This window comes from Enhydra lutris, unplaced genomic scaffold (genome assembly GCF_002288905.1).
Source record: "Enhydra lutris kenyoni isolate GAN:26980312 unplaced genomic scaffold, ASM228890v2 scaffoldscaffold84, whole genome shotgun sequence".
NCBI classification, from domain to species: Eukaryota; Metazoa; Chordata; class Mammalia; order Carnivora; family Mustelidae; genus Enhydra; species Enhydra lutris.
This window is the reverse complement of record NW_019154168.1, coordinates 4453680-4481587: the sequence shown is the minus strand read 5'-3', so window position 1 is coordinate 4481587 and position 27908 is coordinate 4453680. Positions and strand designations below refer to the sequence as shown.

Here is a 27908-nt window from a genome sequence, read left to right as displayed (position 1 = left end):
CAAGTATGTTTCTATTACAGAAAATACATTTGAACAATGCCAGGTACACTTAAGGCTAAGTAGTATTAGACCTTTTCCTCCATCTTCATAGCAATAATCAAAGTATATTTTTGTCACAAAGACAGAAGGCTAACTTTGGAAAGAAAGAAACAATATAATGTATAGTGCTTTCTGTCAGAAGACTAGTATGTTTAAAAACAGAGCCTCATCAGTGGTTCTGAGAAGAAATATACAACGAATGCTGCCAAGCAGCCCCAAACTCACATTTGAAATTAACTGTGGACTCTTTGAAAACTGAAAACTGCTCTAGCCTCTCAATCTTACTAAGGACTGGGAGATTATCAAATCCTTTACACAACTTCTAATAATGATTCTGAAGTAAGATTTTGAAAAAGAGATCTGCTACAGTGCAAAGAACATTTTGATAGAAATTCATGTCTACAAAGGAGTTAAATAATACAGATGTTCCTTACATTAACAGATACAGTTCTTGTTCTAAAAAGATAGAATTATCTAGCCACTGAAAATAATATGGATCAGTCAAAAATATGTATAAGAGTCCTACAGGGCAACTTGTATAAGTCGATCCCCAAAATATGTATATATTTGACACTCTCCAAATGAGGATATTACTTTTTTGAAGAACATTAGACACAACACTAGATCTCTTATTATTCCATGAACTATTGAGGTAGGAGTCTCATTTCATCAATATCATCTAGTTTCACAGATTATGTCATAAGTCAAATGCCAGTACCAAAATGCAGTAATCCACAAGACTGAACCATTGAACTATATACCAAGTCTTTCCTTCTTTAGACAAGCAAGGATGGGTGTTCTCTGTGCATCAAGATTTAACTAAAAATAACATAAGCTGTGATATAATTTGTAGACGTGTTTGTAAATAAAAATCACAAATTTCAGTTATGATTTTGTGCATTAAAAAGCTATGCAACTGTTAAAAAAAAGTAAATAGTGCAATCATTAGTGGTAAAACAAGTAGTACTATAACTGCAGAAACGTGTTCTTACATGTACCAGAAAAGCAGCCACCTCAGAAAACTAATGAAGAAATGGCCACTGTTTCTTTCTGCCAGATAAGCATCAATGGTAGAAAAAAACAACACATTTTTTTAGTGTCATGTTTTTAAGAAACTATAGTCTGTTTAATTATAGTAAACTAACTTTAGCATGTGAATTCAGATATTTTCTCCATGAACTCAAGACAAAGAGTGATCTTATGAAGGATTCATCATGCATATTGATTTTGATGTTAGGAAAAAGCTAAAAATAAAGGAAAACTCAGCTTTACATGAAAAGCTCTTAACAAATGTAAATTTAACCTTTTAACATGTTACATATTAAACATTATCAATAGTTATTTAACTTATGAAAAGGAAAATGATAAAATCACTAAAAAGTAAAAAAGAAAAACAAAAAACAACAAAACACAAAAAAGAAAAACTACACCATGACAGAAAAATCCATTTGGCTTGCATCATTTGGTATCTTAAATAAAAGACTATTCAATGAAAAAAGGTATGTAACAGACTACTTAATGGTTTTTGTTAGATGCTTACATGTAATGAAGGATACAGATAATTAGGTCAGACTCTCAAGAAGTATGAGTAGTTCTGGAGTTTTTAGTTATAAAGAATGACCTTTGCATATTCTGTCAATGAATATCTAGTTCAGATTTTCATCTGGCTTTAAAATATTAAGAATCAGAAGTACCACAAATGTTTTATTTTAACCATATGTTTACAAAAAAAAGTGATTAATACATCAAAACTGGATTTTCCTTAGTTTTAATACATTAAATGACATAATCCAATCTAACTCATGCATCACTTTCAGACACACAGTGCAACTGGAAATACTTTTGCCACGCCAGCCTATGGGTTCTTCTGCACCTTCAAAAGAAGAAGAAAAGAAACAGGCCCCAGAGTTCTCCAAGGATGGCTGTGTTTCGCATATTGTGGATAAACAATAAAAATCGCCTTCAAGAGTTTCAATAAGTATTGTAACATAGATTCATCTCCTTTAGTTTGCTTGTTGACTTCTTAGCTCACTTGATTAGAAGCCTGTTCTCATGGCCTCTTTGTTAACTGCTATTGGTACTCTGTAGACTACACGTTTTAAACTTCTGTAAAGAACATTACAAGCTATTTCATGTAATTTAATTTTGTGCTGAATATTCTTCAAAGGATTTTATAAATAATACAATATTTTAAATGAGTCTTCAATTCACTTGTTGTTATACCATATTGTTGCTTTCTCCAACTTTATCTACAAACTGCAAGGAGAAGAAAAACAGGTAATTAAAAGAAAGCCCACAGCATTATAAAAACATTGTATCAACATTTTAAATGTTGATTAAAATACCCAGCTATATAAAATTCGTGGAAATTTAAGGTGTGACTGACAATGGTTAATCCAGTACTACTCACCACAATCTCCTGACACGCAAATGTGTATAAAAAAATTTTCTTTGCTAAGATTGTTTTTCCATGACATGTTATGCATATGACTTTAAGGGTACAACACGAGAAATGCAACACAATGAATAAAAAAATTGGATAAAATGAAGTTAACATTGCTAGCTTAACAAAAAATAAAAAAAATAAATAAAAAGCTGAAATGTCAGCCATTCATGCATTAATGAACCCAATAAGATATTTCAACTGACCATTACTGAGGATCTCTTCTGGGCCTATGTAGTCTTTGAACAAACAGATTTAACTCCATTAAGTTCAGTAATTAACAACATCTATTGACTAAAAATACTTTAAATTTGTGTTCTGGACTTCAGACTGAAAGTGGCAATGACATTAAAAATAGATGTAATGAGGCAAGCATAAATTTATAGTTACTGAATATAAATTTTAACACACGTTAATGTAAGTGGTTATTTACTTTGGCTACTCCACCCCAAATGTAAAGCAACTGGGCCTTCTTCAGCATTCCAGATGGTGATGCAAATATTAAAACAAAATAATTAGTGGAGACATATTAAAAGTTATGTAACCCAAGTGGTCATAATACTATCAAAATCTAGCAATCATTTAGCCCTTCCTTTCATTTCACTATTCACATTTTTACTGAACCATTTATTATAATGAAGTAATAATAATAGGAAACATAATTTATAGTACTGGCTGTCCATTTACGCAGATACTGAAGAATCCTTAAATTAAGGATGTGAATAATGTTTACAACTGTATAACTAGAAGTTTCGGTAAATTCAAAAGCCATTGTAGAAATTCAGTAAAATTCATAAGTAAAAACAACATTGACTACAGTATGAGTTTGGAGATTAATGTAAATGAGATCTGGACATAACCCCCTATCAGCCCAAATTCCAACATTTTATATCATTATAAATAGGTGATTGGCACGTCAAAACTAAAAGCTGCTTTGAAAGTACCATGGATTCATTAGGATTTTAAAGCAAATTTAGGAGGAGAGAAAGCACAACATTCTCTCCCCAAAGGTAACTTCAAATATCTAGGTTGTCTAGGCTATAAGATTCTGACTGTAAAATTGACTTGAGGTTGGAAATGAGATTTTGTCTTACAGCAAAACCCATTCTTCAGTGGGTAAGACATCCTTTAGCTCTCTGAGAAACCAGTTAATGCTACAGATTATCTCTCTACAAACATCTACAAACGTCTGTAAACAACTTTAGGAAGTTGATGGCCCATCTTGAAGGAACAGATTTGTGAGATCATTCAAACTGTGGAGAGAGCTGGAAACAGAATTTTATCATCTGACTTCCAGTATAATTGTGATTGATTTAATTGTCTTAATGCACGCTATTCAGTGATACAGTCTAAGAAAGAAAATCTTATTTGAAATAATGACATCCTGGGGTGCCTGGGTGGTTCAGTGGGTTAAGCCTCTGCCATCAGCTCAGGTCATGATTTCAGGGTCCTAGGATCGAGCCCTGCATCGGGCTCTCTGCTGAGCAGGGAGCCTGTTTCCCTCTCTCTCTCTCTGCCTGCCTCTCTGCCTACTTGTGATCTCTGTCTGTCAAATAAATAAATAAAATCTTAAAAAAAAAAAAAAAAGAACAAAGAAATAATGACGTCCTTTTTACATAATGACTTCTAAGATTAGAAATCATATAAAAGTTAATTGTAAAGTACCTTGAACTCTCAAAGAGAAAGGCAGCATAGCATATCAGTCTGAGTTACATTTTAAAAAATCAAGAATATTAAAAATGGATATAGTGAAACAGAATTTCAGGTTTTTTACAGTTAGCAATGATTATTTTCTCTGGTATTCATGGTAACCATGATCTACGGTGATGTAACAATTTATATCATAATAAAAAACTTATCATTCAGGTATTGATTATTGTATTCCTTGAGGAGCATCAAAGAGTATTATTTTGATGGTTTAAAAATTTTATTTCTAATACATGATAACTTACTGATCTAATTCCAGGTAAATTCAAGAGGGATCCAAGGACTGGCACTCTTCTAATAAAGCCAATGACCACAGGAAAAAAGCCCCTAGGAAGAAGGAAAAAATGGTTCTCAGAACTTACAGATTCTTATTACCAAAATCAACTGCTAACCAAGTAAAAAGAAAAGATCTAGTTAAACTTTTGAACGTTCTGGAGATTTCAAATTTCAAATGTTACCTTTAGTGGTAATGTTTCTTACCTCTCCCCGGATTTCATCTCTTTATTATACTTCTACAGTATTGTGCTTATACATTTATAACACATTACTACTATACCCTGCTGGTCTCTTTATAGTCTATTTCCCATTATCAGAAATGAGACATTCTCTAAAGCAGATCTGATACTTACTTTGGTTTTATGTCTCCTGTGAATGACACAGTATTTGGCAGATAGAAGACAAAGGATATACGTGTCTTGAATAAATAATTAAACCAACCTTATTTAAAAGGTATTTTCTCACATAGAATACTGTTGTTTATTCACTTAGTAACTAGCATTTGTAAAACACTGATCAAAATCTACCATACTGTGTCTGGTACAAAATTTTCTGTGTGTATGTACTAAAAGAATTGTCATCCAGTGGCAGTAACTATGCAGTATCAGGTTCTATGAATTAAAATTCATGTATGTATGTATGTATCAGTGTTTCGTTGCTAAAAATAACAAAGTGCCTTAAATGCAAAGTGCCTTCAATAGAAAGATAATGCTTTAAATTCCCAATAAAAACCAATTTTATCATGTTGAAAATACAAGACAGTAACCCTACTGGCAATCATCTACATTTAATAAACATTTTTATAGTTGACTGAATTATCTAATAAGAGATTCAATAAAAGATTCAATGTAAAAAAAAATCCATTTGAGAAAATTATGGTCTTTGTACTCATGCTGATGCAAATGTCTAGGTTTTTGTAATAATTAATTATCTGGCATACTAGTTTATTGAAAGAGAAAAAGTAAAATAAAATAATTGCCTTACCTGAACAAGAGAAAGAATCCATAGATTTCAAAGATCATGCCTATCAAAGGCCAACCAATAAGGACTACAAATACTCCACCCAGGAAAAATCCTGTAGCTTTCATTTTATGTTTTTGGAAGAAGAATCTGAATGTTCTTTCTAAACCAATGACAAAAGCCAAGCCAGCTACAAATAAAACCTAGAAGAGAAAGAAGATGCAAGATAGAAAAAGTAGTCAAACACACTGCATAAATTTGAAAAGCAAGTTCAAAGCTAAATATAATTAAAAGCAGCACATCTGGCTCTCAGTGGGGGCAACTGGCTGGAGGAAACTATGATGCACGCCAAGAGGCAGAATCAAGGAGTGGGCTAAGCACAGGAAAGCTGGAGTTGGATTCCACTCTTCTCAGTCCTCTTCTATCTTGATTAAATGGAGAAAAAGAGTATCAAAGAAAGATCAGATGTTACCAAAAGGCAGGTGCATATGCAGTGTTTTCCCAGGTAAGCGAGATGGAGAGGGCTTTAGTTAAGCTGAGGAGTGGCAGAGCGAAAGAGGAAGGCAGCCCATAAACATGTCACCTGGAAATACACTTCACCATGGGCTAAAGGAGTTCCTATGGATGGGAGAAATACTGACATGGCCAAGCTGATAGAGGAAACCATGCAAAGCCAGGAAGAAGATTTTAGTCTTACTTATCTCAGAATCTATGGTGGCAGCAGAAATAAAAATAAAGCTGTATGTTCTCAAATATACACATATTTTGTATGTTTTCAGATAGCGAGCAAAGATGGTCATCTATTAAAAGCTTGCTTTTTCCCCAGGTTTTAATCCTAATACTTGCCTTTGTAACTATCTATAATGTTTGAGCCTAAACAGTTAAGCTTCATATTCTAAACAGTTAAGCTTCATATTCTCAGTGAGCAATGGCCCTTATATTATTAACTAAAACATCAATTTGGAATAGTTTTGTTAACCTTATATTTCCTAATTTCCAATTAAAAGCTCTATGATAATGTATACTTTGAAGATACTTAACACTATTCAGTAACTTTGTTGTCTTCTTCAAAGGGTTATGATTTATTTCCAGAACTCCTGCACAACCTTCACACATGGACAACAAAGTACATATTCCAAATAAACAATAAACATACTTTTCTCAGCAAATCGACTCTTAATATACAGATATATTAAGAGGTTTAAATGGTTTTTAAAAATCTGTTTATTTTATGTTACCGAACCAAATGTTTCAAGTCGTATGTTTTAAGTTAGACATATTAATAAATTTACCAAGACATGGGGGCTACCAAGTCATCTACTTTGAACTCTTATCTAAAGGCAGCCTTGATTTAATCTATTGTATATTACATATCAAACACTCAACAGGGTAGTCATTCAAAAACCTCTTTAAAGATGAAATCTTGCTATTTGCGACGACGTGGATGGAACTAGAGGGTATTATGCTTAGCGAAATAAGTCAATCAGAGAAAGATTACTATCATATGATCTCCCTGATATGAGAAAGTGGAAATGCAATGTGGGGGGTTTGGGGAGTAGGAAGGGAAGGGAGACAAACCATGAGAGACTCTTAATCTCACAAAACAAAATGAGGGTTGCCAGGGGGAGGGAGGTAGGGAGAGGGTGGTGGGGTTATGGACATTGGGGAGGGTTCCTGTACCCCTGGGGCTAATAATACATTATATGTTTATAAAAAAATAAATGAAAAAAAAAAAAAAACTCTTGAAGTGTTTACCTTTTATTTAAACAGGTTTTGTTTGTTTGTTTGTCTTGTTTTTACAGATTTTATTTATATGACAGAGAGAGAGAGAGCACAAGCAGGGGGAGGAACAGGCACAGTGAGAGGGAGAAGCACGCTTCCCACTGAGCAGGGAGCCCCTGATGTGGGCTCCATTCCAGGAACCTGAGATAATGACCTGAGCCAAAGGCAGGTGCTTAATCAACTTAGCCACCCAGGCTGAAACAGGTTTTTATTACCAATGTAAACAGAGAAGACAATAGGAATCTTTACATGAGTAACAGTAAATTATTTCCCCCAAAATTTAATAGCAGGCAATAATTCATTTGTAATTCAAGTTTCCTTATGACTTCAGTTAAAACATATGTTGAAAAACTCACATTTCCAATAGCCAGTAGAGCTTTGTCAAAAAAGAGAATCATTCCAAAGAACAGGAAAAACACTCCAAATCCTGTTAATCCCATTCCAATTTCTGCAATATAAGTTATATAGTTAAGGGCAGAGAAAAATATAAGTTACGTTAAGATCCTGTAAACTAAGAAAATTTTTGTTTTTCTTTTGGCTGATATAAGAAAGTAGGTCTCAGCATTGCAGGTTAACTTTATGACATTCATTAAGATCTATAATAGATTGAACTAATAGCAGCAAATAACCTCAAAATTTAAGATATAAATGGAAATCTCTAATCCTTACATGACAGATAGCACTTCTCATAAACATATGCATGACAGAGAAAGATCATCAGGATTCTAAACCTCTAATTATATACTTTCTCCCTCCCAAGAACCCCTCTGGCATCAAACATAACTATATGGGTTTTCTTTTACTATTTATCTTTCATATTCTAGGACTATTATTTATATGCACAATATCTACAGTTAATTCCTTCCCCTCTTAAATTAATACCTTCTTTAACCTAGTAGAAATGCTATCATAGGTCAGCACAATATACTTCATGACACACTGCTTCTCACAAGGGCAGTATTTTGAGAAGCACATCGTTGTCTCCTCAAAAGTTAATTTTCAGGAGGTTAGGCATCAATTTTAACTTCTTGATGATATGTTTTTATCATCTATAAATTATCTAACCCATGAATCCGTTCACACAATTAGTGTCTAAGTACTAATATCAGCTCTCCAAACGTTTCAAAGAATAGTTTTACTTAATATTAATGTGCTGGGGTTTTATTCTTTTCATTCAAAAACAAAGAATCAACTCCTAGATGCCAGCATCTCTTCTAGGTATGGAGCATATAGCGGTGATCGAAGTGTAAGCATTGATGTTTATGTTCATCCTTATATAAAACCAATGATTTTATTACCTTTACATTCTCTTGGTCTTATCTTTTTATTCTGAGGATTCTTAACTTTCCAAGATTATAGTTGTCCTTTTCTGTTAATGCTAAAAGCCTAAGCCACTAAGTCACCTCTTTGATCATTTTAGTTTTGCTTTCAGGAAATACTTACCAAATCTTATTTTACCCAGATACATACTATCTACATGAAATAATGAAACAGAGCAGAAACCATCATATTTTTAGAAACCCAATTTTAAATACACTATTTATGATTTCTGATCTGTTACTTAACTTTTTGGCCTTGGCTCCAGAAAGCCAAAATCTAGGTCACAGCTACTCAAAAAAAATTTAAGCCATGTAAAATGTCCTTGTAAAATAACAGAGTTGAACACTTCTGTCATTTATTTTTCTACATCCCCGAACTCCTCAATTTACAGTTAACTACTGCCTTCCATTCCAACAACCTTTTCCCCCAAAGTTAGCCTAAAAGAATTCAGGTACTGGTATATAAATATATATATTATATACAAATATAAATATTATAAGTGTATTCAACAGACAAAATCCTACGAAAATGTGAGGCTAATGCTTTCATGCTTAAACCCCTTAAGATAATTGACCAAAATGACTGCTGAGCTGTTGAGCTGTCATAATTTCCTGGAAGAAAATATGGACAAAAGAACAAGTAAAATTCCATTGTATAACTATTTAGTAGTTAGGATTTAGTCACTGGCAGTTGAGTGATTTAAATAGGACTAATTTCTACCTTTTCATAAATTATCCTAATGATTACATAAAAATTTTGAGGTTTTTTTTTTTTTTTTCAAGAGTTTATTTATTTTAGAGAGAGAGGGAGGGAGACAGCTCGGATGGGAGCAGGGGCAGAGGGAGAGGCAAAGAATCTCACACAGGCTCTGTGCTGAGTGGGGAGCCTGACAAAGGGCTCAATCTCATGACCCTGAGATCATGACGTGAGCTTAAATCAAGAGTTGGATGCTTAAGGGACTGGACCATGCAGGCACCCCCAAATTTTTGAGATATTTGTTATCAGACAGGAAATTATATGGAAGTACACCTGCTATGGACTGAGGATTTGCCATGAATTATCCATGATGGGGCACTTTACATACCTTATATTACTTAATCCTTCCCATACTACTGCAAGGTGGGTGAAATTACATCCTTTTAGAAATGGAGGAAATTGAGATTTGGAGAAACAACTTTGTTTGCCCACAGTCACACTTCTGGTTGAGGATTTGAACTCAGTCCCTATGCTGAACTATTACATCATACTGCTTCCTACAGGATTTTTTTTTTTTTTCAGGTTAAATATGTTTGATTAAATGAAACTCAAGGGCACTGGAGTATACTGGACATCTGGAGGAAGCACCCTTAGGTGATTCAAGTTTAATAGGATTAGTTGTTATCTAACAACTAAGTAGGTATTAATATAAGTATTAAAAATTGACTGGAGTGAAAAAGATAGTATCTGGATATGGTTTCACATTCACTGAAATGTTTATACAAATATGTTGCAATTCTTTTAACAAAGCTGTGAGGTGAAAAGTAGCACGAGCCCCATATTTCACAGACTCAGAGATTTGTAACTTATCCTTGCTTATAAAATCAGCAAATGTATGTATGTGTACGCATGGTGGGGGACTGCACAGCGGCTGGGCAGGAAGAGTGGTGGTTGTGGGGAGTCAGGCTAGAATTCAAGCTCAGTTTTTGGACTGCACAGCTTACAACTGTAACATGGGCACCAAAACATTTGTACTATTTCATCCAGTGTAAGCCCAGGAAGAGACAGTTGCCTGTAACATATTTGCCAGAACTCACACTGGCATGTTGTTGCCAAGTATTTCCTGGCCTAAGGGGGCCAAAAGTCTCTAACTGGACTCACTGTGCCCTTTCTCATCTCCCAAATTCCCATTTTCCCTGTCTATGCATTCATAAGCAAAGCCCTACACAGCGTTCCCTGCTCACCACCAGAATCATACCCAGTAAAATAAATTTATATTTCTCTGGTGCGATTATCAAACCTGCATTCCTTTTGTCTATTTATGAGAACTTTTTTCTTAAAAGAACAATTTGCTAAAAGCAGTTTAATACAATTTATCTAAAATGAAAAAAAAAACCACCTTTTCGTGGAAATTTTACAAGGAAAGATGCTTAATCCAATAGCAATGACTGTTAGCATTTTGATATCTTAGTTGAAAATTTTAACATTAGCTTTTTCTTTCCTACCATGTGTTTTAAAAATAGAAAATTTCATAATAAACAACTGGACTGAATATCAACCAAGCTGAACAACTCAACTGAACATCATGGTAGAATTCCAAGCAATGTGACATAATGAAGTAAAGATCTAGAGGCAGCATGGGAACTAGCCTACTCTGTCCCCCTCAATAAATCTTGTGTTTTTATGGAGGGGGGTGGGAGAGTGTTATTACAGAACCCCTTAAAACAATTATGAATTGCTTTTTTTTCTGCTCAGTGCTTGGTCACTCTCTTCCAGAATCAGAATCCCAGAATAATCTTGGTAAATTACTTGAATGATGGTTAATTTCTGCAGTTAAACACACACACACACAAACACCATTTGAAATCCAAAGAGCTTTTGGTTCACTAACCATTTTGTGTTCCAATCCACTGTCCTACCAAAACATTTGGCAAATGAACAACAAAAAATATAATTTCATCTTCTTCATCGATTTAATGAAGGAGGATGCTCACTATTCTGCCCACATTCCAATCCAATCCCTTTGTTCTGGATTTTGGAAGAATGTAAATCAGGCATTTGTCCCTATAAGAAGTCTTCAATAGAAGAAAATCTTTATGCAAAGGATACATAGTTCATATTTTTAATCTATGTAATAATCAGACTCAGACAGGAGAAGTAATAATACTTCACAGATAGATAAGCTGTGTAAAGATTAAGTACTTTCTCTAATTAGGAGAATTAGAAATAAGTTTTAGCAATTTATGTATACAATTCTAATTTTCTTGGACAACCTAATTTTAAATTTGGGTTTTAATCAAGAGAAATAGGATGCTATCACAAAGACAATAGACTCTGAATAATCCTACACAATCTATCAAAAAAATCAATGCATAATTTTATAGATAAATACCTAATGTTGTATCTATTTTTGCTGTGAAAGACCCATAGTATTCTAAGACAGATCTCAAATAAAGTTTATACCCAGTTTTCTTAGATGGTAGTAGAGTACAGTGGACACAAAGGTTTCTGAGCCAGCAGACCTGCGATCAAGTTTTCTTTCTGTCATTTTCCTTATGACCATACAATGAATTTCTTTTGAGCATCTTTTAATTTATAAAAGAGCTATACTTCTCCCTGCCTTATAGGGCTCTTATAAAAAAGTAATGGTTTATATTGAAAGCACTTGGTAAGATGAAAGAAGATGCCTTCATACAATTGCTAGTTCCTATTATAACAGTAAAAGAAAGAAAGAAAGAAAGGGGCTTTATGTGTTTTCTGATCAGAACAGGCCAACAGACCAAAATGGGTACCCTTCCTGGGCCAGTGCATTTGGCCACTCCAAAGTGCAGACCCATCCAACCACAGGAATGAGAAGAGACTGACTGGGTTGGTAGTGTATATGAGACCTGAGAAGTTCTGTCAAGTTCAAGTCAGCCATGACTTCCATCCAAACCTTAAGACTCCACTTTAAAGTAGGGCATTTACAATGAAATTCTATTTATTTATTTATTTATGTTTTAAAAGATTTTATTTATTTACTTGACAGACAGAGATCACAAGTAGGCAGAGAGGGAGGCAGAGAAACAGAAGGAAGCAGGCTCCCGGGGAGCAGAGAGCCCGATGCGGGGCTTGATCCCAGGACCCTGGGATCATGACCTGAGCCGAAGGCAGAGGCTTTAACCCACTGAGCCACCCCGGCGCCCCTGAAATTCTATTTTTAACAGACTATTTAGTTCTTAAAATCTTGAAAATCAAACTAAGTTAAGCAGAATAAGAAATAAAGATCATAGCAGATAAAGCAATGTGAGACAAAAAGACTATCACGATCATTAGAAGATAGGACCCACACGGTTGGGCAGATATGTAAATACGAAAATGATTAAGGTTGACAAAAGGGTAGAAATAAGAGTGTTATAACGAAAGAAACGGAAACAGAAACAACGCTAACCTTAGACATAAGCTAGGCCTTGAGAACTCTGTGGTAGGCAGAAAGAGATGCTAAAATAATAAAACAAGCTACGAAGCACAATACACAACATTAAGGAAATAAATCGTTTCACTGAACACAAGGTGGCTTTTTTTACTACTGTGGAAACATTAGGTGGTAGAAGAGTGAAGTCGTTTCAAGGAATCTTTGGAAGGTCGTTTCCAGAGGAGGCAAAAGGCGAAATACTCGAAATATTTAAGTGTAACCATATAATATATGTATATTTGTATGTATTTAAAAGACCCAAACCCATACTAGGTGACACTTAAAATACCGCCTCCCGAACAACCGGCCAGTAGAGGACCCCCAGCCTGTCATGTGCACAAATATTCCCAAGTGTGAACCCCGGGCACCGCGCATCAAACTTTCTCTTGTGACCACCTGCAGGAACAAAGCCCCCATCTCACTGGGAGTGAGAACAGTGGGACCCTTGTGCCCTTAGGCTCAGCAAAGACTTCGCCCTCCCCAGATCCCCCTGATCCTCCTCCCACGTCGGCCACTGCAAATCCAGCTCCCGTTCCCTCAAGGCAGTCCTCCTGGTCCCGCATTCCTTGCTCAGTCCCGCAGGCCGCCGCCCCCAACGCCGAGCTTCATTCATTGACCCGGAGAGAGGGGCGGATGGAGACGAGCTCAAGGAACGGGTGTAAGAGGATCCGGGGCAAGTCCTTACTCTGGGTGTCTGTTAAGGAGATCATGGCTGTGGCAGTGAGGGCAGCGGCTACCGGACCTCCGGGCGCCCAGGGGGTGAAGCAAAGTCGGGAGAAGAGAAGCCGGGAAACAACCCAGGGGAGAGCCGCCACGTCTTCCGGAAACACGCAGCCTCCCCCACCCCAGCTCCAAGACCGCTTCCCATTGGCTAAGCCCGCCCCCAAGGTGAACCAATCATCCGTAGTCTTGTTCGATGACGCACATAGTGGTTGCACCTCTTCACCAATTAGAGAAGGGTGTCACTTGTTATTGGTTGAGGAAACCTAACCGGAAGGGCGGGTGCTCGCAGCTGGAGGAAAAGGAAAGGCTGGTGGCGGGAAGTTTTCATGGGAGAGCGGCTGAAATCGGTAAGTAGTGGTACCGAGGGCCGGCACTTTAAGGTCGGAGAGCGAGGTGGCTGGGCTGGGTGGGGTAAAGGGGTCCTTTAACCCCTGGGGAAAAGTTCGGGGTAAATCTGCTCTGAGAGGGCTCATTTTGCCTTTCCCTCCTGAGGGTGAGGCCGGTGTGTCGCGGGTCACTTCCGTTCTCTGATACAGCGGTAGGAGAGAGACGGGCGAGGACTTCGCCGGTCTCCGATGGAACTTGGTCCTTGAGGGGCGTGTCGGACTGCCTCCCCCGCCGCCCCCATCTCTAGCCTTGTCCACGCAGGAAGCTAGGTTACCGGAGTCTGTATATGGGTAGCACCACCGGGGGACACACGAGCATAGGGGAGCTGTTGTTTTCTAAAGGCCGGTGCTGGGGAGAGGGGGGCGGGCGTCTGCTCTAGCCTGTGGTTCCTCAGCGGTGTTTGCTCCAGGCCCAATGACGGGCTGTGACTCCGTGAAGTATTTACTGTGGTGCTGTCGCGAGTTCGGAAGTAGCAAACGGAACACCAGTGGGTCCCTGCAGTAGTCATTAGTAAACGTCTGTTGTGCACCCACCACAGAACAGCTGGGGAACCGGGAGAGCTCAAGCCAAAACGGGAATGAGGATCAGGGGTATGTTGTTGCAAAGTAGCTTAGAGAGTAAGCAGTCTCCGCGGTGATTTCCCGAGGTGACAAGGAATTGGTTAGTGGTTACTCATATCAACCTTGGGAAACGGTTTTTGCTTGTATTTTCCAACGGTATAAACAAGTAATTGTCTAGCTGAAGTTAGTCTTAGAAAATAAGCTCAACTGAGCTTTGTATCACCAAACTGGTTTTGTCTGCTCAGGGAATTTTCAAGACTGGTTTGCTTTTTATTTTAACAATTCCTCCTTTTTGGTTATTCTGATCAACCAGTATAGTGTGGTTTTCAGGTTCCTCTGTTGATGTATTCAGGCTGAAGAGTCACATTTTTGCTGTTGCCATTAGTTGAGTCATTAGGCTCAGGCATCATGTCACATCTTCATCATTTATGGGGTTATTGTTGATTTCATCCAGTTGTCTGATCTGATGGATACCGTTTGGCATGGGAGTAGCTGCTGACCCGTCTTTAAAACCCTTGAGAGTATGCAGCACATTAGAGAGGTAAATATGATTTAAGGAGAAATTCCCAGAGGAGATTCCCCAGAGGTGATTACGCTGAGTGACCAGTAGCATCAGCACATTGTCCTCCTCACATGTACTCTTTTGGATCCTTTCTCTGAAGTTTATATCCAGTTGTCCAGCTTTAGCTTGCATGGCTTTGGGAAAAGGGCCATTTTATTTTTATAGTGATTCCAAGTCAGAAGAGTGGGAGGAAATTGGAAGTGTTAGTTTGTAGAGTTCTAGCCAGATTTTGGAGGAAACTAGAATTTAGCATCCAGCCCAGTTTATAAATAGAAAATAAAACCTAAAGGGCAGTTACCAGCAGTAGAATCTGATAGCCACAGAAGTGTATTACTGAAACATAGTTTTTCTCTATAATCATCCCATTTCTATCAAGATAACTACAGTTAGACTAATTTGTTTGCAAACTGAGTCTAGTTTCAATAAATTTGGCCTGATTATCTATATTAAGTGTAGCAGAAATGGTGATGATATAAGCTCTTTTAAATCTACTTTGCTGGAACTTTTCATAAAGAATCTTAAAAAGAAAAAAAAATTAGATTGAATTTTTCAAGGCTCTTTGGGCTAAAGTAGCCAAGCTAAGAACTTGTCTAATATTGTCCTATTACAAGGAAATCAGATTGAGTTTATGTAAATATATATATTGTCATGAAAAATAAGAATATTTAGTAAGAGTTTCTAAATTCTGGCGGTATCAGGTAGGGAGAAAAAGATAAATGTTTCAACTGTTGATGACAGAAGTAGGTTCTACTGAATCATCATTATAAGCTATCAATAGCCTAAAAGAGGAAAGAAAGAGAGACTTAAATCTGGAAAACAAAACACTGAAGAACCATCATTGTTTTAAATGAAGTCATAAAAAATTATAATCATCTTCATTAGTTCATTGAGTCTCCTGTAATTCTTGTTTTGCTTTATCTTGGATTAATAATTTTATGAATCAGTTTTCCACTAGACTTTTAGAAATTCTTACTCAGTTCAGTGTCATGATAGTAAAATTAACAGAAACCTCTACTTGTCAGTCTTTTCCATGAGTCTCTGGAGATAAAGCACTTTTGTGGGAACAGTTTTGCAAAAACTTAAGTCCATTTGAATCTTAGCTAGCCCACACATAAAATTCCTTTTTCAATTCCTTTTCCATAAGACTTCTACAACTTTTTAAAAAAAAAAGATTTTGTTTGGGGCGCCTGGGTGGCTCAGTTGGTTAGGCAACTGCCTTTGGGTCAGGTCATGATCCTGGGATCCCCTGATTGAGTCCCCCATCAGGCTCCCAGCTCCATGGGGAGTCTGCTTCTTCCTCTGACCTTCTCCCCTCTCATGCTTTCTCTCACTCTCTCCCTCTCTCTCTCAAATAAATAAATAAAATCTTAAAAAAAAAGATTTTATTTATTTATTTGAGAGAGAGAGAGAGAGAGCGAGAGCACGCAGAGCAGGAGGGAGGGGCAGAGGGAGGAGAAAAATACTCCTCACTGAGCAGGGAGCCTAAAGACGTGTGACTAGATGCCAGGACTCTGGGATCAGGACCTGAGCCAAAGGCAGATACTTAACTGACTGAGCCACCTAGGCACCCTCTACAATTTTTTATATCCATCCAGTTTTTACTTCGTTTTTTTCCCCTTCTCATTCTGGAATTATCATTTTACTTTCAGACAAAATTACTTTCCTTTTTCCCTTACCAAAACAATAGCAAAACCCACGTTTTTCATGTATTTCTTTGTCCAAAAAACACGTTATATTTTCTTTAACTGCTTTCCATATACTATTGTTTTCTTTCATCCTTATTATTTCTAGGAGCTTTAATTACATATATTATTTAGAATTCTTAACTCTTACAATCTTTAGTTGCTAGTAAAAACCAAGAAGTAAGCAATTGTGGACTGGCAAATTTATAAATACACAGTTATAAAAACTTTTTAGAGACATACATTTTTTTAATAGTATAGTTTTTAATGTGGCAAAGGACATGGTTATTAATAGACCCAAGTATCTTTTTTCTCTCTGCAAATACTAAAAAGTCAAAAGTTGGCGTGTTCTGATGAATCGTAGGCTACTAAAGCATGAGTGACTCTTTCAAGACTGTATGAGTAAGCCAGGGTAGGGTAAAAGTGTTGGCAGGTGCCAATAGAATATAGTGATTTCTTATAAATGAAGGGATAGTTGCCATAGCTTGAACTTATTCAGAATTTATTTTGCTAGAAGATGAAGAACTAGATTTAGGTTACCTTGTAGCAGATGATGTAAATGAAAGTAAAAATTAAACATAAATAAGAACCTTGCATAGTAGCACAAGGGAGGTGCTTAATAAAAACCATTCATTCTAAGGTAGATTTGCGTCAGTGTGGTAGTACTGATAGATAACCATGACAGGAACCAATTCAGAGAGCAAACTTAAACGGGTTTAAATGGCATTTCCAAAACACTGATTTACTGAGGTCAATTTTAGTTGGCACCCAGACATGATAAAAAGTATATTGGATCACATAGCAATAATTACTTCCTTTTTAACTTTTTTTTAATCCTTATTAGTTTTAGGGAAAAATTATTAGTTGTCTTTAGTAATTCTCTTATACTTGCTAATGATTCATTTTAACAAAAAGAGCATTACCGCAATCTCCAAACTCCAGCAGGCAAAAATATCATTGGTTTATATTTGTTATAGTTATAGGTGTGGTTATGTTTTACTCCTAGCAAGTGATAGGTTTTTTTTTTTTTTTTTTTCCATTTTTGGTAGTAATGTATAGTTTATTTCAGTATAAGTTTAAAGTTAGTTCTTTAAATAAAATATTAGTAGTACTACAATACTGCATAGAAAAAAAAAAAGCCCGAAGTAGGTAAACTTATGTTTGGTATTTTATGACTTAGTATATTATCTCATTTGGAAGTGATTTAGATATTCAGGGAATATTCACTATTTAGTTTAACTTGGTACAAACTTTTCTTATTTACATTTATTTAAATTATTTGTTTTTAACAATTATGCTTGGATTAGATATTAAGCAGATAACCATCATCCTAAGTTATTTTTTTTTTTATTGACATATTTTGAAGACATGCTTGCTTTTATTAAGCCAGCAAACTTAAACTAAGTTTTACTTTCCACAGGTTATGTCAAGTCCTGTGAACTTGAAAAACGTTTGGGTTAGTTTTTGTTTCTGAGGGTTTCAAGAATACTTTATGAGTGCTTCTTTTTCTTTAAGACAGTTATATAGAGCTCCTTACACATTAGTTTTGGCGATACCATCTGGACTTAGAAAAATATCACACATCTATAAAACATATAAACATAGACGTACAGAAACATACAGATAGATGCAAATGGATCTTATAGCTTTTGTTTAGAGAAATTTAGTCATGAGCTGATAGCCATAATAATGCAAAACTCACTAATTCATAAAAGAACAGTTGGATCCCAATTGTATTTCTGGCAAAGGGACTAAGTTGAGGTTACTGCTTGTATAGCAGAGTGGATTTTTTTCCAATGAAGTTTCTTTTGTTTACATGATGTAAGGATTTTTTTTTTAATTTTTAATTTTTTAAAGTATTTTATTTATTTGCTGGCACAAACGGGGGAGCAGCAGAGGGAGAGGGAGAAGTGGGCTCCCTGCTGATCAGGGAACCTAATGTGGGGCTAGGACCTGAGCCGAAGGCTGATGCTTAGCTGACTGAGCCACCCACGCACTCCTATAAGGATCTTTTAAAGCTATTTTTGCAGTCATTTTGTCTGCTTATCAATCAAAGAATGCATTCTGTTGTCACTGAGAGATTTGAAATCCTCTCTTGTCAAAGACACAGCTCAAGATCCACTTCTCTAAGTTGAAGATGCCTTACGGTGGCCACTACAATTCCACAAGTTCACCCATTTTCCAAAAAGGCACAAAATCCTGGTCCATAGATTAGGTGGAACCCATCTTTGTCTTTATAGATTCCCTAAGAGTTCTTAACTATGAGAGACCCTGTTTTCTAAAAGCTGTTCCAAAACACAGGGAACCAACCATGTGCTTCCCTTCCCTCCTCCCTTTGGAACAGAATAGGATGATTTACCAAGAAATTTCAACACACAAAATGTAGGTATGCAAGTTAAAGTCAGCTCAAAATGGAAAGAACAGAGCTCAGTTATAGGAGAGACCTCCAGACTCTAGGGTCATTGAGAAAGCAGTGAACTCAGTGGACTCTATGGGTTCCATCACCATAGCCTCAGAATTGAGGGGGATGATGGGAGGGGGTGTCTTGTTTGAATCCCATTTTTACACCATAAATTGTCAAAAGTTTGGAAATAACAGAAGTAAAACCAATGAATTATTGAAGTAGTAATCAGTAAAAGTTTATTGTGCACTCACCAAAAAGACAGTGTGCAAACCAGGAGCATTCAAACCAAAACATGGAAGCTCAGAGGTGTATTGTTATAAAGCAAGTTATATAGTAAGAAGTTCCTACCCTCAAGCCTCCTCCTTCCATTTGCTCATGTGTGCTCTTAAATTTTAGCCATTTAGAGGTATTTAGAGTTTCTTAATTGCATATCCTGTGTTTTCCCTATGTCTGACCTTTTCATGTTCTCTCCTGAAATCTAATTCCTCTGTAAAATACCAGTTCCTCTTTTAAGATTAACTGAAATTTTAACTCTTTAAGCAAGTATTCAATAAAATGTTGAACGATAAATTGGAGTAATTATGTGGATGGATTTTGCCTAATGTGGGGCATTTGAATCTCTTATTCGTAAGATAGGTTTTATCATCCCAATTTTACAGGTAAGGAAAGAGGCTAAGAGGAACAGGTTGTTTAACTTTTCTAAGATCATACGGTAATTTACTGCTAACACTGTTTAGCCTCTTTGGTTTTTTTTGCTAATCACTTTCTATGTGGCATTTAAGTGTTAACTGATGTTATCACTTGTTAATATGATTTTTGGACACTTCTCTGAAATCTAGAGAATTCTTCATAAAAATCAGTGTGGGAATAATCATGTAAACCTTCTTTTAAAAGTCACTACAGTAGGGGCGCCTGGGTAGCCCAGTTGGTTGAGCATGTGACTTGATCTCAGCTCAAGTCTTGATTTGAGGGTCTGAGGGTCTGAAGTTCAAGCCCCCTTGAACTTGGGCTCCCACTGGGTGTGTAGCCTACATTAAAAAAAGAAAAGCATAAAAGTCACTACAATATATAATTTACTTTGTAGTATTTTTCATGCTTAGTAGTGAAAAATTATTGTTGGTTAGGCATTATCAATATAGTATGGTTTAAAATTTTTTCTATGATTTTTCTTTCATTTTTAGAAAGACATTTGGATCTCCAATTCAGTTTTAGAATGGCATCCATTTCAGGTTAGTGGAAATAATTACATTTTATATAGTACATTTGGTTTTATTTTTAAGTGCATGTTCTTTGAAAAAAATTGTTTTTCTCTGTACTTTCCTCTCAGTTTTGCTGTGAACCTGTGCTCTAACAGGAAAGTCTTAACAAAAATAAAGAAACATAAATCATAAAAACGTTTGTTTGTATGAATTTGACTACTCGACTGATTTGACTACCTCATGTAAGTGGCCTCATACAGTATTTGTCCTTTTATGTCTGGCTTATTTCCCTCAGCATAATGTCTTTTAGCTTCATCCATTTGTAACATTTTTCTTTTTAAGGCTGAATAATATTACAGTGTATGTATGTATCACCTTTTGTTTATCAGTTTGTCTGTCAGTGGACATGTGGATTGTTTCATCTTTGGCAATTGTGAATAATGCTGCTATGAGCATTGGAGTACAAATGTGTTTGATTCTGTTTTCAGTTCTTTTGGGTATATACCTAGAAGTAGAATTGCTGAATCCCATGGTATTTTTGTTTTTAATTTTTCAGGAACTGCCATATTATTTTCTATACTCACTGTTCCATTTTACGTTCTCACCCGCAATGCAAAAGGGGTCCAAGGCATGATATGTTTTTTGACACAATTAAAGGAGCCTAAGAAATCACAAAGTAGAAAATATAAATCACTCTGAATCCCTCTATTCAAATTAACATAGATGTATTATTTTCAACAAATATTTTTAGTTTGCAAAGATTTTTTTTTTAATGAAGTACAATTAATATATGTTATATTAGTTTTAGTATATTAGTTTTAGAGTATGACATATTACCCAATTCTGTCCATTAATCAGGGCTTAGCATGGTAAGTGTAGTCACTATCTGTCACCATACAACATGGTTGTAATATTAATGACTTCATTCCAAAGCTGTACATTTCATCTGTGTGACTTATTTATTTTATAACTGGAAGTTTGTACCTCTTAATCCCCTTCACCTATTTCACCATTCTCTCTACCTACCTCCCATCTAGCAACTACCAGTTTATTCTCTGTATTTAAGAGTTTTTTTGTTTGTTTGTTTGATGATTTTATTTATTTATTGGAGAGAGAGAGAGAGAACGTGCACGCATGGGCATATAAGCTGGGGGGAGGGGCAGAAGGAAATGAAGAAGCAGACTCCCTGCTGAGCAGGGAGCCAGATGTGGGGCTTGATCCCAAGATCATGAGATCATGACCTGAGCTGAAGGCAGATGCTTTACCAACTGAGTCACCCAGGTGCCCCTGTTTGTTTGTTTTTATAATTCCACATGTAAGTGAAATCATATGGTATTTGTCTTTCTTTCAGCTTATTTTATTTGGCCTTGTACTTCTTAGGTCCATCCATCTTGTTTCAAATACCAAGATCTCATTCTTTTTCGTGGCTGAGTAATATTCCATCACACACACACACACACACACACACACACACACACACACGACTCTTAATTTATCCATTTGTCAGTTGAGGACACTGGATTGGTTCCATATTTTAGCTATTTTAAATAACACTGCAATGAATGTATGTTACATCTTTTTGAATTAGTATTCTCATTTTCTTTGGGTAAATACCCAGAAGTATAATTTTTAGATTATATGATATTTTTATTTTTAATTTTTTGAGGAATCTCCATACTATTTTTCATAGTAACTATACCAGTTTACATTTCCACTGCAGAGTGTGAAGGCTCTGTTTTCTTCACATTCTTGTCAACACTTGGTACTTCTTTGTTTTTGATAATAGCCATTTGAACTGGTGTGAGGTGATTTTGTTTTTTTGTGGTTTTGATTTGCATTTCCCTGATGATTAGTAATATTGAACATCTTTTCATGTGTCTTTTTGCCATCTCCATCTTTGGAAAAATGTGTTTTCAGGTATTCTGTCTATTTTTTATTGGATTTTTTGGGTGTTAACTTGTGTAAGTTCTTTATGAATTTTGGATTTTCATCCCTTATGAAATATATCATTGACACATATATTCTGTCATTTACTTGGTTGCCATTTTGTTTTATTGATGGTTTCCTTTGATGTGCAAAAACATTTTATTTTGAGGTAGTCCCAGTAGTTTATATTAGCATTTGTTTTCCTTGCCTGAGAAGACATATCCTTAGATATGTTGCCAAGGGCCGTGTCTAAGAGATTGATGTCTCTGTTTTCTTTTGGGAGTTGTGTGGTATCACGTCTCACATTTAGGTCTTTAGTCCATTTTGAGTTTGTGTATTGTGTAAGAAAGTGGTCCAGTTTCATTCGTTTGCATGTAGCCACCCAGTGTTTTGAACACCATTTATGGAAGAGACTGTCTTTTCCCCATTGTATATGCTTGCCTCCGTTGTCATGGATTAATTGACTGAGTAAGTGTGGCTTTATTTCTGGGGTCTCTTGTCTGTTCTATTAATTTGTGTCTGTTTGTGTGACAATAGCATACTGTTTTGATTACTTCAGTTATATATCTTGAAATCTGGGATTGTCCAGCTTTGTCCTTCTTTCTGAAGATTGGTTTGGCTATTCAGGGCCTTTTGTGGTTCCACAATTTTGGAATTATTTGTTTTGGTTCTGTGAAAAATAATGATGGGATTTTAGAAATTGCATTGCATCTGTAGGTTGCTTTGGATATTATGAACATTTGGATAATATTCTTCCAGTTTTTGAGCAGAACATATCTTTCCATTTATTTGTGTTTTCTTTGATTTCTTTTAACAGTGTTCTCTAATATTCAGTATATAGGTCTTTCCCTTTATGGTTAAATTTATTCCTGGGTATTTTATTTTTGGTGCAGCTGTAAATGGGACTGTTTTCTTAATTACTCTTTCTGCTACATTATTATTAGCATATAGAAGTGCAACAGATTGATTTTGTATTATGCAGCTTTCCTGAGTTCACTTATCACTTCTAATAGTGTTTTGGTTGAGTCTTAGGGTTTTCTAGTGGTATCATGTCACCTGCAAATAGTGACAGTTTTACATATTCTTTACCAATTTGAGTGCCTTTTTATCTTTTTTTTTTTTTAATTGTCTGATGGCTGTGTCTAGGACTTTCAGTACTACGTTGAATGAAAGTGGTGAGAGTGGACATCCTTCCTTGCCTTTTCTTTTTTTAAAGATGTTATTTATTTATTTGAGACAGAGAGAAGAGTGCAAGAGCAAGGGGAGGGGCAAAGGGAGAGGGACAAGCAGACTCCTCACTGAGCAGGGATCCTGATCATCCCAGGACCCCAAGATCATGACCTGAGCCAAAGGCAGGCGCTTAACCCACTGAGCCACCCAGGCACCCTGCCTTTTCTGGAAATACAGGAAAATCTCTCAGTTTTTCACCATTTGAGTATAATGTTAGTGTGGCTTTATATTATATGACCTTTATTATGTTGAGGTATGTTCCCTATAAATCCACTTTGTTGAGAGTTTTTATCGTTGAATGGATGTTGAATTTTGTCACATGCTTTTTCTGCATCTGTTGAGATAATCATATGATTTTTATTCTTCATTTTTTTAATGTGATATATCACGTTGGTTGATTTGTGAATATTGAACCCTTCTTGCATCCCTGGAATAAGTCCCACTTGATTATGGTGAAAAACCTTTTAAGGTATTGTTAAATGTGCTTTACTGATACTTTATTCAAGACTTCTATCTCTGTGTTTATCGGGGATTTGGTCTATAGTTTTTCTTTCTTCCCTTTTTTTTTTTTTTTTTTTTTTTTTGTAGTGTCTGTATATGAGGATAATGCCAGCCCTGTAGAATGTATTTGGAAGCTTTACTTTCTTGTCTGTTTTTTGGAATATTTGAGGAGACCAGGTATTGACTCTTATTTAAATGCTTAGTATAAAAAAAAAAAATGCTTTGTAGAAATCACTTGTGAATTCTGGTCTTAGATTTTCCTTTTTTGGTAGTGTTTGGATTACTGATTTAAATGTGTTACCTATAATTGGTCTGTTTCTATTTCTTTCTGATCAGTTCAGAAGGTTTTAAGTCTAGGAATTTATCCATTTCTCCTAGTTTGTTCTATTTTATTTGGTTCTCTCCCCTGCCCCCCTCTCTCTTGCCTTTTTTTTTTTTTTTTTTTTTTTTTGGATGAGTCTGGCTAAAGGTTTATTAACTCTTTGTCTTTTCAAAGAACCAGCTCTTTGAAACCACTAGTTTTATGGATTTTTTTTTTTTTTTAACCTTTCTTTCCTTTTTGGGGGGAAGGCAGTCTCTATTTCTTTTATTGCTCTTATGGTTTTAATTATTTCTTTTTGCTAACTTTGGACTTCATTTTTCTTTTTCTAGTTCCTTTAGATTAAGGTTAGATTGAGATTTATCGTGGTTTTTGAGGCAGGCCTCTAGCGCTATAAATTTTGCTCTTAGAACTTCTTTTGCTATGTACCAAAGATTTTGGACCTTTGTGTTTTTATTTTTGGTGGTCTCCATGTAGCTTTTGGTTTCCTCTTTTGTTTCCTTGTTGTGTTGAACTGTTAGTTGTTTAGTAGCATGTTTTTCAGGCTCCATGTGTTTGTGGGTTGTTTCCCTATTCTCCTACTCTCCTTTTTTCTTGTAATTGATCTATGGGTTCATACTGTTGTAGTCAGAAAAGATGCATAATAAGATTTTAATCTTCTTAAATTTATTGAGGCTTCTTTGTGACCTTATGTGTTGAATTATCCTGAAAAATGTTCCATGTGCACTTGAAAAGAATGTGTATTCTGTTTTGGGATGGAATGTTTTGTATGTATGCTAGCTCCATTGCTCTAATGTGTAATTCAAAGATACTGTACCCTTATTGATTTTTTTGTCTCGATGCTTTGTCTGTTGATGTCAATTGGGTGTTGTATTCTGCTACTATGATTGTATTACCATCAATTTCTTTCTTTATGTCTCAGTATTTGCTTTATGTGTTTAAGTGCTCCAGTTTTGGATACCTAGTTATTTACAGTTGCTATATACCCTTTGTTGGATTGATCTCTTTATCGTCATGTAATTCTGTTCTTTTTGTTTGTTTTTAAGATTTATTTATTTGAGAGCGAGAGACAGCGTGCGCGCGCGCACACACACACACACACACACACACACACACGCATGTGTGATCAGGGGAAAGGATAGAGGGGGAGAAAGAAGGCTCAAGCAGATTCTGGCTGAGCACGGAGCTGACTCAGGGCTCAATCACAGGACCACAAGATCATGACCTGAGTTGAAATCAAGAGCAGCTGCTTAACCAACTGAGCCACCCAGGTGTCCTCGTTCTTCGTTTTATAATATACTCTTTGTTTTAAAGTCTATTTTGTTGGATAAAATTATGTATGATAAAATTATTCCAGTTTGTTTCTGTTTGCATGGAATATCTTGTTCCATCTCTTTACTCACAGTCATTTAGTCTTTTTAGGTCCAAGTAAGTCTCTTGTAGGCAGCATATAGACATATAGATGGGTCTTTTTTTTTTTTTTTTGGTATACATTTAGTCACCCTATATCTTTTGATTTGAGAACAATTAGACCAGTCACAATTAAAGTAATTATTAATAGAGATATACTTACTGCCATTTCATTACTTGTTTTCTGGTTGTTGTGGTTCTTTGTTCTCTGTTCTTTTGCTCTCTTTCCTGTGATTGATGGTTTTCTTTAGTGTTATACTTAGCTCTCTCTTTTTATTATTATTATTATTTATGTATCTACTAGAAGTTTTTGTTTTGTGGTTACCCAGAGGTTCATATATAACATCTTATGTGTATAGCAATTTTTATTAAGTTGATGGTCACTTAAGTTTGAACACATTCTAAAAGAACTTCAATTTTACTATCCTTCCTCACATTTTATGTGTGTGTTGTTATATTTTACATCTCTTTATTTTGTGAGTTTCCCTTAATTTATTTTATTTTTTTTATTTTTGGGGGGTAATAATTGGGATTCTTTTTTTAAAAATTTTTTAAAATTTTTTTTAATTTTTTAATAAACATATATTATTAACCCCAGGGGTACAGGTCGTGAATTGCCAGGTTTACACACTTCACAGCACTCACCATAGCACATACCCTCCCCAGTGTCCATAACCCCACCACCCTCTTCCTACCCCCCCTCCCCCCAGCAACCCTCAGTTTGTTTTGTGAGTTTAAGAGTCTCTTATGGTTTGTCTCCCTCCCGATCACATCTTGTTTCATTTATTCTTTTCCAACCCCCAAACCCCGCACGTTACATCTCCAGTTCCTCATATCAGGGAGATCATATGATAGTTGTCTTTCTCCGATTAACTTATTTCGCTAAGCATAATACCCTCGAGTTCCATCCATGTCATCGCAAATGACAAGATTTCATTTCTTTTGATGGCTCCATAGTATTCCATTGTATATATATATATCACCTCTTCTTTATCCATTCATCTGTTGATGGACTTCTAGGTTCTTTACATAGTTTGGCTATTGTAGACCTTGCTGCTATAAACATTCGAGTGCACGTGCCCCTTCGGATCATTACGTTTGTATCTTTAGAGTAAATACCCAGTAGTGCAATTGCTGGGTCGTAGGGTAGCTCTATTTTCAACATTTTGAGGAACCTCCGTGCTATTTTCCAGAGTGGTTGCACCAGCTTGCATTCCCATCAACAGTGTAGGAGGGTTCCCCTTTCTCCACATCCTCGCCAGCATCTGTCATTTCCTGACTTGTTCATTTTAGCCATTCTGACTGGTGTGAGGTGGCATCTCATTGTGGTTTTGATTTGTATTTCCCTGATGCCGAGTGATGTGGAGCACTTTTTCATGTGTCTTTTGGCCATCTGGATGTCTTCTTTGCAGAAATGTCTGTTCATGTCCTCTGCCTATTTCTTGATTGGATTATTCTTTGGGTGTTGAGTTTGATAAGCTCTTTACAGATTTTGGATACTAGCCCTTTATCTGATATGTTGTTTGCAAATATCTTCTCCCCTTCTGTCAGTTGTCTTTTGGTTTTGTTAACTGTTTCCTTTGCTGTGCAAAAGCTTTTGATCTTGATGAAGTCCCAGTAGTTCATTTTTGCCCTTGCTTCTCTTGCCTTTGGCGATGTTCGTAGGAAGAAGTTGCTGCGGCTGAGGTCGAAGAGGTTGCTGCCCCTGTCCTCTCAAGGATTTTGATGGATTCCTTTCTCACCTTGAGGTCCTATATCCATTTTGAGTCTATTTTCGTGTGTGGTGTAAGAAATGGTCAAATTTCATATTTCTGCATGTGGCTGTCGAATTTTCCCAACACCGTTTGTTGAGGAGGCGGTCTTTTTTTCATTGGTCATTCTTTCCTACTTTGTCAAAGATTAGTTGACCATAGAGTTGAAGGTCTATTTCTGGGCTCTCTATTCTGTTCCCATTGATCTATGTGTCTGTTTTTGTGCCAGTACCATACTGTCTTGATGATGACTGCTTTGTAATAGAGCTTGAAGTCTGGAATTATGATGCCACCAACTTTGGCTTTCTTTTCAATATTCCTCTGGCTATTTGGGGTCTTTTCTGGTTCCATATAAATTTTAGGATTATTTGTTCCATTTCTTTGAAAAAAAATGGATGGGATTTTGATAGGGATTGCATTAAACGTGTAGATTGCCTTAGGTAGCACAGACATTTTCACAATATTTGTTGTTCTAATCCATGAACATGAACATTTTTCTATTTCTTTGTGTCTTCCTCAATTTCTTTCATGAGTACTTTATAGTTTTCTGAGTATAGATTCTTTGCCTCTTTGGTTA

General features: G+C 36.0%; 2 protein-coding genes across 2 annotated transcripts in view; one reads left to right on the top strand and one right to left on the bottom strand.

Annotated features, from left to right (window-relative positions):
- Positions 1–1429: 1429 nt before the first annotated feature.
- On the bottom strand, positions 1430–13515 carry LOC111161358 (golgi transport 1B). The gene is made up of 5 exons (XM_022524959.1): positions 13363–13515; positions 7564–7655; positions 5450–5628; positions 4435–4516; positions 1430–2295 (listed from the first exon to the last, which is right to left on the bottom strand). The coding sequence occupies exons 1-5, from the start codon at positions 13385–13387 to the stop codon at positions 2257–2259; spliced, it is 417 nt and encodes a 138-aa protein (XP_022380667.1). The 5' UTR covers positions 13388–13515; the 3' UTR covers positions 1430–2256.
- Positions 13516–13593: 78 nt separating this feature from the next.
- The window catches only part of LOC111161342 (RecQ like helicase), a 58000-nt gene continuing 43685 nt past the window's right edge, over positions 13594–27908 (top strand). Inside the window, exon 1 of the mRNA XM_022524934.1 lies at positions 13594–13747. Coding sequence (XP_022380642.1) covers positions 13594–13747 — 154 coding nt within the window. The remainder of the gene's footprint in view (positions 13748–27908) is intronic.